The sequence below is a fragment of the Pogonomyrmex barbatus genome, unplaced genomic scaffold (assembly GCF_055798465.1).
Source record: "Pogonomyrmex barbatus isolate J1 unplaced genomic scaffold, ASM5579846v1 scaffold6, whole genome shotgun sequence".
NCBI lineage: Eukaryota > Metazoa > Arthropoda > Insecta > Hymenoptera > Formicidae > Pogonomyrmex > Pogonomyrmex barbatus.
The window spans coordinates 6,628,044-6,641,204 of NW_028297160.1; the positions used below are offsets into that span (position 1 = coordinate 6,628,044).

The following is a 13,161-nucleotide window of genomic DNA, read 5'->3' on the forward strand; positions in this document are numbered from 1 at the left end:
CTTATTTTTTTCCATCTGTTCTCTTTTTTTTTTTTCCATTGCAAAAGATGCATAAAAAGCTAAATAGCATCATTTTATTTATTTATTATTATGATAATTTTCAGCTATTCTAAGGCGACTTAATTACTTAATTTAAAATTTTAATTTATAAAACAGAGGGAACAAATTAAAAAAATAAAATTTTAATTAAAAATGATATTAAAGCGATTCGCGAACATGAGAAAGAAATTATTCATTTTTATATTTTCTCTTTATAATTTCTCTCGAATTTGCGATTAAATATTTATACGGAGAATTTTGGCGCGAGTAATTCGATGCGCACTTTCGAAAGCAGTTGGTCTTGAATTAAAGGTCTCTATGGACGAAACCTTAAACCTACTTCGCCAGCCCTCATGCAATAATTTAAGCTTCGCGCGTTCCTGGCATGTTCGCGACATCAGGAATCGCAACCTCGTGACCCTGTCGACACGAGGAAATAAATCGCGCGCCGAGTCACGGAGAAAATTCGTGGAGGACCTCTCTTGGAGGCGAAGAAGAATGATACGAAGGAAACGTCCTCCTGTCCTTGCCGGTGGATCGACGGCGATGTCGAGCCGCGCATTTAATCGTCCCGCTTCGTAATTAATTGGACCCGGTAACGAGCTGCGTGCGGAGATCTACGGAGCTCGCTGGTGGAATTGCAAACATTTATCATCTATTAATTAAGCGATTAGTCCGCGGCGTCGCACTAACGAGGAAGCCAGTGCGTGAAAGGGAATTTCTTTGGCGCGAGCGCCGACGGGCAATTTCTGTAATACTAGTCGGTATCTTGTAGAACCCGTTGGAATTCGAACGTGCATAATTCCAAGCGTTAGCAGATCCAATAATCATGGTATATTGATTTCCGAGAAATAAATTATTATTTCTTATCGTCCGTCACGCGAGGAGTCACCGACATTTAAATATATTCAGATTGATTCCTTGATTTACCTTTGCTTTTCGTCGCTTTCTGTTCCTCATGTTTTCTGCATCTATTCATGTTGGCGCTCAACGCTTGATTCTGAGTTTAGTGAACAGCGTGCTAATCATCGAAATGAGTTGACGATAATCCATCTCTACTTCACAACTCGTCAAACGTTACGAAGTGAGGATCGACACCGAGCATTGTATTCCTGTGACTCGCGATTCTGTCTAGCAGGAAAAGACGGCCATGCTTTACGTCTACGGACACGCATTGAAATGAGCGCGTGGGTGGAGCGAAGAGAAAAGACGCAGGTAGATTCGCGGAAAAATATACGGCACTTTACGTTTTCGTACGCAGATCGGCCGCGAGGAATTTCTCATAACATCTCCAATCGACTGTTGGGGGAAAGCGTATGCTTTTTTTTTTTTTAGCAATCCGTGCAATCCACTTGCATTCGTGAATTTCGCATTCGTTTGTGAAATTTTTCGATTGCGTGTGGGTGACCCGGTGTTCCCGTTTCGCAAGACGTTGCAATCGCAATGTGACGCGTCGCCCCCGCGATTTTCTCCGACGGGAGGAACCCCGAGATCTACGGGGAACATTATAACGCTGATTTTCGCGTAGGTTGACACCGGCTCTCTCGGCTGTGACACGCGGCGCCAACGTGGCGGCGACGGTTGGACGTTACGCCGATGTCACGGCGCTCGTATTATTCGCACGTTGCATTTCTGCGGAAACGTCGGAGTCCCCGTTTATCAGCGGCCGTTGCGAAAATCGTTGTTGCATCACAAAATCAATCTGGCGGGCGATATATGTCACCGGCGCGACTCTATGCGATCGCGACGCCGAAGAAATTTTACGACGATCGTCGTGACTTAAACGACGGCAATCAGTAGTTCCAATGGCCATAACTATACGCGCGAAGCTTAATAGCTCCGCTTATTTCAGGGATGTAAACCGGTTTCACTTCGCGAATAGCCTGTTTTCCGGTACCCTGCGACGCGACAATGAGCCATAGACTTATAATTGCATTGTTCATATCCTTTCTCCGTCTGCAATCCGGAAAATAGAGCATTTAATTTTCAATAGCTATAAATATCTGTCATAATCACAGGTAAATGCGTAAACGTAATATTATATAACGATGAAAATCAACACCTTTTATGTGTATGTATGTATGTATGTACACTAGAATTATCGAGCGCGCGCATCATGTGTTCTCCAATATACTTTTTATTTTTTATTTGATTTTTCTTCATTAATTTATAGATTTATCAAATATTATTTATTATTTATCTTTATCAATAAAGAAATATTATAGGAATGTTTTGTAAAATTTATCTGAAGCAATTTTGAATATGTCCAAAAAAAAAGAAGATAATTTTGTCATTGTGTAGAAGCAAATACTAAAACGTTTATATACTTATTTAATATCATAACACTATTACTATATAGTCATAACTCCCTCGAACATAACTATCAAAATAGACTTCTACAATGATAGCTACTCATAAAGTAAGCGCAACAAAAGAATTAATTAGCATCGTGGAAAAAAGCTTCAACATTCATTCATTCCGAGATTTTATTAACATGTCTTTTTTTTTAGAAAGGATGAATTATATTTTTCTATATAACGCGTAGTCTTTCGTTAAAATATCAATTTTATATAATTATATATCAAGAAACAACAAATTATCACGTAAATTGTCACGTCGCAACACAAGACATCTCTCAGAAAGATAATGCGATCGCGCCGTGACTGTGCCGACCGGAGAAAATCATCCTAACAATCCACGACGACAAAAGATTTACAAGAAGAAATAAAGATGGGCACACCGGTATAAATAGCGAGTACGAGGTACCGTTGTGATCGTATCGGGTTGAGGTCGTGGTGATGCGATCGTGATCGATGTAGAGCGTTCTTTCGATCTATCTGCGACAATCCGTGCTTGGGCAAGCCGGTGTGTCTTTACCAGTCCTGATCGCCAACAATCAACATATACCGGTAAACTACGCGACGCTTTTAACGTACACATATAGCGACAGATCTTCGTGCACGTACAAGCGAATAAATTACACATACACACACACACACACACACACACACACACACACACACACACACACACACACACATATATATATATATATATATATATGCAAAACGTTTATGTAGCGGGATTTGTTTCCGGGTCATGGCAGGTTGACGCCGAAGATATTGTCTCTTATGCTCGATATCTACTTGATCTTCTTGTCTCGATTAGCATTAATTTGTGGATCATCGTGATTATGTCGATTTATTCGGCTACGTACATAGCTGCTGTGACGATCTCCCGTTTTACGAATGATCACAAGTAATCAACTGTGGACACTTGCCCGCGGTCAGACGAGACCGAGATCGCTCGGTCCCACGTGGATCTCACGCATGGTACTCGTTATACTCCGATATTTCAATAGTTAAGTGTATGTCTGTGTTGTTGCAACTAAACACTTGAGACTTGATTGCATAATGCAGGGGGTGTTGCGAATTCAAATCCGCCGCGGCGTCAACATTGAAAAGAAACGGGAACAATGGGTGTCGCTCAAAGCTATGATAAGTTCCGTAGATTTGAATCCGTGCTCCTTTCGCTGCTGGATACGGACTATGCGGCTTTAATTGTATCGCAATGATCTCTCGTGAACTGAGAAAGACACCTGACGAGAGAGCCGCAGCTGATATCCGAGTCTTCCAGATTGCGTAACGACTCATGCCTAACAAAGTGTGGGACTCGATGTATTCGAGTTGGTGAATGTGGGGACCCTTAGATATTCAACTCGTACCTCCTTCTTTCTCCAATGAGCGAAATCGTATAAACCACGAAGATAGAATCTACCTCGACCACGCCTCGAGAATAGGATCGAACTGCCTCTTCCGTATACGTTGAAATCGTTTTTGACGTATCTCGAAGATTAGCATAAAGGTGCGTCTCATAAGCTAATCGTCTCGAGGATCTTTTCTTTACGTAAGAATATGATAAACGGAAGCCATTATTCGATATTATTAGACAACAATCCTCGCAAATTTCAGTTCATTTATTTTACGTTTATATTCGAACGACATTGCAATTTTCATATGTATTTAAATCTATGATACAAAACTTTCAACACAGTCCTCGCCAAGAATATAATAAAGAAAATATAAAAAATAAAAGTATTTTTATACAGAACGATTTACATCGATTATTTCATCAAATGATTTATTACAAAATTTATATTTTAAAAGTTTTCATAATTATTTTTAATTTTGTATTAAAAAATTAATAGAAAAATTAATAATATTGTAATAAATATTAATATTTCCAACGTCTAATTTTTACATTCTACGATGTATAAATAAAAGCTATAAACAAATACTTTCACCATCAATTTCCTAATAATAGCAACAGCAACCGCCCTCTTACATTTTTCTGCGTTACTCATTTCTATTTAACTTTATTTATAATTTATTATTTATAATAGATGCTTTTATCCACAACAGATATTCTACAGATATTCTACGGATATTCTACACATATCGTATATCGGATATTTATTATATCATTACTTGTTATATTATTTATCTGTTGTAGATACTCTAAGCTGCTATTTATTTTAATATACATTATCTTGATGTACATTATTATTATTCTTGATATACATTCTTATCTTTTCTACTATATATACTGATAGTTACATATCGATAGTAGATGAAAGATTTTATATTTTCTCTTCTATATCGGGACTCTGTGGGTAATACTACCTTTCATTGTAAGAAGAAATCCCATAGAGGGACTCGAGTCAGTTATATATACTTTCCCATATACCCCATACTTTCCCACCAGCCCACAAAATACACAGATTGATTCTGTTTCAAAGATTTAAATTTTCAAATGTTAGAAATCGCGTGTGTGAAGAGTCGAAAATGATTTTTTTATATGAAATTGATGACTTCACTTTTTGAAAAGAAAACAGTTGATTTATGATCGCAAATGACTTATCCTTGACAGTGACAATGTGTATTGCCATGTTGTACAAACGTGCTACACAGCTGACTGCGTGAAAGATAATTGAATACGACAGATTTTCTATTTATTTATGAAAGAAAGAAAAAGTATATTTTAATGTTCTTATTAGGAACAGGAAATTATTGAAATCAGTTTCAAATCAGTTTATTTGTAATTATTTTAAAGAAAATATTTTCTTTGTATTCCGTTCCAAGATAGACTGTATTATCGATCCGACAGACGGATCAGAAAAAACGCCGGTGTATTATTTAGAATAGAAAATAAAAAGTATTAAAACTTCGCTTCTTCACGGTCTGTTCAAGGCAAGCCAGTGCACAATGTCTATGATGTAAGCTGACTCATATCTCACAGATAGTGTCTTCAATATTACCTCCTCTCACCATATCTTCGCACCGTTCCACGCATGTGTGTTAATGCGCGGGTTGTGAGGTCATACACCCACCTTCACAGGTGGTTCGTTTTTCATTCAAACCGTACAGAACATTGCAAGACGGAGGCGCGAGGAACTCTTGAGAAACACCCGGTCAATTTCAGTTCTTTTTACACGATGATCATGAGGACGTTGTTCGAGATCTATTCTGTGTTATTGGTGCTTGTATTCACGGTCATTGCCATTGATGGCAATTACACAGATATTAATCTACCGCATGAGCATATCAAGTATTATTTCAACTCTTTTCCCACGGTAGCAGAAAAATGCCGCAATGATGTGACGTGTCCATATAAGGTAAGAAGTTGGAGTTATTTTTAATTTTTTTATGAGACATTTGACATTTCGTCTTATATGATATAGTTAAAACATCCAATATAAAATTTCATTTATAAATATTAAGCACACATTTTTTCTTAATTTTGAAATTATACATTAATATTACTCACATTCTTATTTCAATTTTATAAACAAATTTTATTATTTTTTTTTAATGATTTTATCATATAATTTATTTGAAAGTAAGTCATTATTTTGTGATATTTTCCAGGATAGTCTTGATATTAAAGCTTGTTGGGGCTATGAGGAAGATTGTAAAAGGAAACATTCGTTTTCCGTTCCGTTTTGCCCAGGTGATCATAAAGGATGGGTAGCAACAAAAAAGGCTCAATTGGATACATATTACGCACAAGGTGATTTCGGATATGTACGCGATCAGAGAAAGGAGATGATGCTACTATGTGAACCATTATTTGTAGTGAGTTTGATGTGAAATATAATTCTGATGTTATATGCAAATATAAAAGAATAATAATAAACTTGATATTCTCGGATTTAATTTCTTTTTTTTAGGATGACTCATCCTTGGAGTGTTCAGAGCATATGAGATTTTGTAGAGCGAGAAACGTGATGCTAAATTTCACAGATTTACTAAATCGAAAAGAACCTATACGATACAAAATGGACGTGCTAAAAGAAGGTCAAATTGGCGGTTACTGCACGTGAGTGAATCAGAGAGCAAAGCAGATCAAGCTGTGCAAGAAATTAGAAAGTATCTAACTCTCTCTTCTGCGATCAGGCTGAACGAAAAAAGGTTACAAGAAAACGCGGATCATATCAGCCCGCTGCAGTCTTGGGGACCAGAATTACGAAACTTTCAAAAATTATCTCACCGGCCGATCGTTCACGGCGATTGTGATGTCGTCATTGAAAAACCGACTTTTATCATGAAAATAGATGCCAGTAAGTTTAAAGATATTCGCAAAAGGATTTTCTTTCCAAAATACAGTTCATACTTCAAGTTCAATATTCGTTTCTTCATTAAATTTTTTTTTAGTAGTAAACATGTATCATCATTTTTGCGACTTCTTCAACTTGTATGCATCATTGCACGTGAATCTTTCGCACCCATCTGCCTTCGACACAGACAATCACATTATGATTTGGGAAAGTTATAGGTAACGATCATAAAACGAAACATAAGACAAAACTGGAACAAGTATAAATCAAAGATTACGAATCATTAGATATTAAGTTACATTTTGCTTTTAGCTACCGATCGGCGTTTCAAGATACCTTCGAAGCATTTACAAGAAATCCACTGTGGGACCTAAAAACGTTTCGAGGCGAGACAGTTTGCTTCAGAAACTTGGTGTTTCCTCTACTACCTCGAATGATATTCGGCCTTTTTTATAACACACCACTTGTACTAGCATTGTATATCCTTTCACTGAGATACTCCACATTCTAAGGAAGAGCATTAACTATTATTAACTATTAAAAATGTTGTTTCAGATTTATGGCTGTGAAAAATCTGGATTGTTCAAAGCCTTTGGCGATCATGTGCTGCATCGACTTCAAATTCCTCTTCATCAAAGAAAAGATCGAAAGATTCGCGTAACATTGCTGAGCAGAGACACTCAATACCGAAAGATTTTAAATGAAAATGAATTGGTAAAAGCTTTGAAGGAAAATCCAGAATATAAAGTTAAAAGGGTAAAACTTTAACAGAGATTTGATTATCTTAAATGTTCTACTTATCGTGTGTTACATGATCGATTCTTTCCTACAGGTGGTGTATAATAAAAATGTGCCATTTAAAAAGCAGTTGGAAATTACTAGAAATTCCGATATTTTTATCGGTATTCATGGTGCAGGCTTAACGCATTTAATGTTTCTCCCAGATTGGGCAGCGGTATTTGAAATGTAAGAATGTCGCGTATAACACATATACACATTTTAAATTATATATACATTATATACACATTTTTAAAAATTTGATTGTAAACGTAATTTATATTTTATGTAATATAAACATTTTAACCATTTTCTTCAGATATAATTGCGAAGATCCTAATTGTTACAAAGATCTAGCACGATTGAGAGGTGTGAAATATTTTACATGGCAGGATACGTCAAAATTAGTGCAACAAGATCCGGTATGTTCGTATAAATTTTTTGCTGAAACAACTGATTAGCCAAGTTTTTCATAAATTTTTTTCTATTTTATTGTATTTTTCCATTGATTTAAATATTAATAGAATTAAATTTATATCTTTGCATTACTAAACATGCATTATTAAATAATTATAATTTACAGGGGACACATCCTGATGGCGGAGCTCATGCTAAGTTTACAAATTACAGCTTCGATGTTAAAGAATTTCTCAGAATCGTTTCACTTGCAAGAAATCACGTAAAGCACCATAATGCATTTAAGAAATTTAATAATTCACATAACAAAATACAAAATGATACTAGGACAACGGATATCAAAGAACCGATACAACCTTCTAATACTAAAGAACCAATACAACTACAAAAATCAGATATATTATCCAAAGATGAATTATGACCAAGATTCTTAGGCACTAAATTAAGAAAATGAGACATGACAACAGTACATGATCTAAACTGTGTTTGTTGATCAAATTTCTTTATACACTTATTTTTATACTAATGTACATACTTTATTTTAATAAATAAAATAATAAATGTACGATAAATCTCGATATGTCTGCGTTACACTTGGCAGTACTTTTTCTTAGATATTAATTTATAATATTAAAATATTTACATATATGATATCTGTACATAATATTTAATTACATTATCTATTTGGATAATGCAAACTTCTTATATAGCAGAAAATAAAGTTGTTGATAAAATCTGTTATACATATGTTATATGTATACATTATAAATTAAGTTAATATTTAATACAATAACAAATATTTTTAATTTAATTATGAAAATTTCGACCAATTGTCGTAAATTGATTAAAATTAATTTCTAATTTTTGCACATATTTCATAGTTTAATTGGCACTTGTAGCCTGTAAAGTATCAATGTTGAAAGTATACTTATAGCCATATATGTAATTAGTATCAATAGAGCTACCGATTGCTTGGCATATAATGTGTACATTAACATATTGACAAGACCAGTTATAATGTTACTAATAAGAAAAAAGAACAGGCCGTTGTAATTTACAGCATCAAAAATCTCTAAGGATCTTCTGATTGCACATTCTTTATTTTCTTCTCTCTCATTTTCCACATGCTTTTTTAAATTCAATCTCAGATTTTTACGCAATCTTTCCGTTTTATTTTCAATGCATGGATCACCTACCGCATAATTCGTTATATCTAGCACGATCTCTACAAGTAGCAAGAGAGTAAGTAGTGTAGCCGTTAAGGTTACTATCCACATACAATATCCAGCATTGGCCAATCTTCTTGAAATCTTAAAATATGCATTACAAAATAATGTTGCGATGCAAGCTTTTGCAGAGATCAAAGATAATTTAATACACAACAGCATAGATTCATTGTAGCTCGCTTCAATTTCAAAACCATACAATTTCACAGAAATGGTCATGTTTGGTGTTATATGTGAATTTCGATATGTCGAATGTATCAACCTTCCAATAGCTACACCAAGAAAATACAATCCTATATAACCGGGTATAGAAATTAAACCCTCTCGATTGGCAGAGAAGAAATCATCTCTTGGCCCATCTCCCAAAACCCATGTCTTTAAACCTTTGGTACTCATTGTGTATTCATGCATACACAATATCCATATACCTGAGAGCAACGAATATTTTGAACTAATGGTGCTGGTAATCATGCTGGTGAACAATTTAACGATAGCTAAAGTTATAAAAAAGTTCCAATGAATGCCATATTCGGTGACATGTCTCTGATATCCTATATACTTGACTGACACAAAACGTCCGAAACCCAATACTAAGAGAGGCACGCAGCTTCGAAAGCAATTTTTTATATTTTTCATCAAGATTTCCTGAAATCCTGCTTGATGATGGGTAGAGAAATCTCGAGTCTCTGGCGCAACCAATGCGTTTGCCAATATAAACAATCCGACACCTGTATCCATCAAACTGTATCCGAACACCTCTGTCTTGGCGAACTTCCGCGGGAAGATACGGAAATCGACAGCTAATATAGAAATCGCAGTAATAATATTGGTCAGCGCGCGAAAATTAGTTATGAAGGGTCTCTTGCCGATAATCGGTCGCATAACTGAACTGGAGAGATTGGTTCCCTTGCTCCCCAGCAGCATTATGTTTAGCACAGAAATTGATAGCATTGTTATGCATACAATACCGATGTATTCCGACAGTACGGTACAACATAAGATAGTCGGAATCACAGTTAGTATAAATTCCAGCACGACCCTTACATTTTTGTGAATATATTTCCTAAGGATTCCCAGAGTCGTCGCTGTCAACAAAATGCCGCATACGTTTGGCAGAAGCGTAAAAATCACCTCTTGCGGGGTTGTGCCTCCGTGATTGGAAACAAACGCTTCTTGCTCGAGTCGGTATTGTTCCTTGCTTGTTGGCGACGTCATTGTTATTGAATTTCAGGGTTTCTACGAGAGCGTATCCAATTCAACTATAATTTTGCGCGAGAAAGTATATACACCTGATACACAAAAAACTTACGATTGTGAATGATCCGTCCATTAACTCATTACTCGCGTGTTGTGTTTGTTTCCATGTGCGATAAATATACATTATAGTAGTAATAGTAGTAGTAGTAGTAGTAGTAGTAGTAGTAATAGTAATAGTTTAGTTTGGCACGCAAAATTTGACATTAATGTTGCACATGATACATGTTCATATTGCTATAGGTGGCAGCACTTTTACTTACTTTTTATTCCAGATTACTTTCTTTTTATTCCACGATTTGACAAGAAGAAATACATCAATGAATTTGATGGTCTTTTAATAATTTTGACTTTTAATATCGTGTCAAAATTGTATTAATATATTGTCTTACGATTGAAATAATGACTGATGTGATAGTTTTTATATTAAATAATGTTTGTGTTTAATGCTGTAAATAAATATTTCCTCGAGTAATACTTTTTATTCATTAATGTTATACGTGTTATTCATTTAAATATTTAAACAAATATGCAAATGCGTATATTTTATATGTGAAAATTGAATAACCTAACTAAGAAGACCAGATAAGTCACATGGAAGCAAGAACTAAAAGATCATTTCCTTTTAATGAAGACTTTGTCACAAATATTCAAGTAAAAAAATTTAAACTACCTATTAATCAAGTGCTAAGTAATATGAACCGCACATCTGAACATAACTTTATAAAGCATTCCAAACCACAATCTTCAGAGAAATATGTTTCACTTGTTGAAAAGATGAGACCAACAAATATTACAAATTACATAGGACAGAAACAAATCATTGGTCCAGAAACGGTTTTAAGCTATTTATTGGAAAGAGGAGAGATTCCTAGTATGATATTTTGGGGCCCACATGGATGTGGAAAGGTAAAACTAATTTCTGATATTCATAATTCATTAAGTATTATTTTAGAATTTAAGATGATATTATGATTTTATGATTTATTTATGATATCTTGAATCTATCTATCTAAAGTCTTAATATACAGTCTTAAATATAAGATCTGACTATGAATCTTCTTGCTCTTAATCGCTATAACTATTTATAATAATTATTTGTTATCTATGTTTTAGACATCATTGGCGAATATAATAGCATGTTTAAGCAAAGAATTAACGAATGACAATATATACATTGTGAACCTATCTGCAGCCAGTTCTGGTGTAAAAGATATAAGAGATGTAGTCGCCACAGCAAATAACAAATCGAAATTTGGATGTAAAACTATTGTTTTCATGGATGAAATTCACTGTTTCAACAAGCTTCAGCAAGATATATTCTTGCCGCATGTAGAAGCAGGAACGTTTACCTTAATTGGATGTACCACCGAAAATCCATCTTACAGTTTAAATCCAGCTCTACTAAGCCGTTGTCGTGTATTTGTGTTAAAGAAATTAACAGAACATGATATAACCAAGATTCTTCTTAAGGCTATAGAGTGCATAAATGGAAACATGTTTGATGCACAAGAAAACAGAGAGCAATTGAAATTTCCTTCAAATTTAAATATTAAATTTCATATTGATAATAATACAATACAGTGGCTAGCAGAAGCATGCGATGGTGATGCGCGGGTAGCACTAAATACTTTAGACTTAGCAACACTTGCAAAACAAGCAGATGGATTAAAAACTTCACGCAATAATAATATAATAACTCTGGAAGATATTAAAGATAATTTAATAAAAGCGCATATGCTCTCTGAAAAAGAAACCAGTCAGAGTCATCACATGTATTCTGCACTTCATAAATCGATAAGAGCTGGCAAGGCAAATGCTTCTTTGTATTGGATGGCTAGAATTATGGCAGCTAAGGAAGATCCGGTAAACATTGCAAGACGGTTAGTTAGGATATCTAGTGAAGACATTGGTTTAGCAGATCCAGATGCTTTAGGTAAAGAAAAGAGATTTTATTGTGCATATGCAGTAAGCAAATGTTAGCAATATGCTTGCAGTCTGATAACTGATTCAAGCAAAATGTTATGACAAATTGGCATGCTGCATATAAATGACAGCTGCATTTATATTAAGCTTTTGTTTTATATCGAAATGTATCACAGATCTATTCTATGTCTTTCATCAATCTGTCATTGTATTCAGCATTTTCCAATATTTTGCCAATAATATTGTATATTTAATCTGATATCAATTCTATCCTATCTGTTGACAAAACATGTATCCGATGGTTTGCAAAATCTATTTTTAACAGGCTTTAATATAATATAATTTAATATAATTTAATTATCTGAGTATTTAATTAAATTATATTAAAAATTTAGGTGTAGCTGTTCATACAATGCATGGATGCCAAATGATAGGTATGCCAGAATGTGACGTGCTTTTGGGACAATGCACGGTTTACCTAGCAAGAGCACCAAAATCTCGATCGATATATAATGCATTAAAAGCAGCTGAGAAAACAATTTTGGAACATGAAGGTTCTCAACCTATTGTGCCATTACACATGAGATACAATTAAATAGAAGCAAAGTTATAGACTTGATATAAAATCTTTTTTCTTGCTTGTGTAATTATTACTAATTAATTTATAGTTTTTCATAATAAATTGTTCTTTTCTTGCAACCATTAATAATCTAGTCCAAGAAAATAAAATAATGGAACTTGTTTATTCATAATATTATAACATATTTCTATTTCTCCTAAAAAACAGCTTGTAAATAATTAAAATTTTCAGCTTAATATTGAGGAATAAATTAAACTAAAAATATTATCAATTCTTCTTAAGTTTGAATAATTAATCGTGCTCAGTTTAATCAATATATTATTTGT

At 34.3% G+C, this 13,161-nt stretch overlaps 3 protein-coding genes across 6 annotated transcripts; 2 read left to right on the forward strand and 1 right to left on the reverse strand.

Moving 5' to 3' along the window:
* Positions 1-4,768: 4,768 nt before the first annotated feature.
* Eogt (EGF-domain O-GlcNAc transferase) lies at positions 4,769-8,421 on the forward strand. Of its 3 annotated transcripts, XM_011632445.3 has the most exons (11): positions 4,770-5,072; positions 5,289-5,713; positions 5,967-6,173; positions 6,269-6,417; positions 6,495-6,658; positions 6,753-6,873; positions 6,968-7,121; positions 7,211-7,411; positions 7,488-7,621; positions 7,752-7,854; positions 8,016-8,421. In XM_011632445.3, the coding sequence occupies exons 2-11, from the start codon at positions 5,390-5,392 to the stop codon at positions 8,268-8,270; spliced, it is 1,812 nt and encodes a 603-aa protein (XP_011630747.2). In that variant the 5' UTR covers positions 4,770-5,072; positions 5,289-5,389; the 3' UTR covers positions 8,271-8,421. The 3 variants fall into 3 exon arrangements, with proteins under 3 accessions (XP_011630748.2, XP_011630747.2, XP_088938928.1); XM_011632446.3 differs by having other exon boundaries at positions 4,769-5,713; positions 6,756-6,873; XM_089082802.1 differs by having other exon boundaries at positions 4,770-5,713.
* On the reverse strand, positions 8,335-10,550 carry LOC105422888 (uncharacterized). Its single transcript, XM_011632447.2, has 2 exons — positions 10,385-10,550; positions 8,335-10,311 (listed from the first exon to the last, which is right to left on the reverse strand). Exon 2 carries the CDS (start codon positions 10,288-10,290, stop codon positions 8,725-8,727), a length of 1,566 nt encoding a protein of 521 aa, XP_011630749.2. The 5' UTR covers positions 10,291-10,311; positions 10,385-10,550; the 3' UTR covers positions 8,335-8,724.
* A 63-nt stretch (positions 10,551-10,613) lies between these two features.
* LOC105422885 (ATPase WRNIP1) lies at positions 10,614-13,007 on the forward strand. Of its 2 annotated transcripts, XM_089082803.1 has the most exons (4): positions 10,615-10,983; positions 11,081-11,238; positions 11,446-12,265; positions 12,651-13,007. In XM_089082803.1, exons 2-4 carry the CDS (start codon positions 11,107-11,109, stop codon positions 12,848-12,850), a joined length of 1,152 nt encoding a protein of 383 aa, XP_088938929.1. In that variant the 5' UTR covers positions 10,615-10,983; positions 11,081-11,106; the 3' UTR covers positions 12,851-13,007. The 2 variants fall into 2 exon arrangements, with proteins under 2 accessions (XP_011630745.2, XP_088938929.1); XM_011632443.2 differs by having other exon boundaries at positions 10,614-11,238.
* The last annotated feature ends 154 nt before the right edge of the window (positions 13,008-13,161 follow it).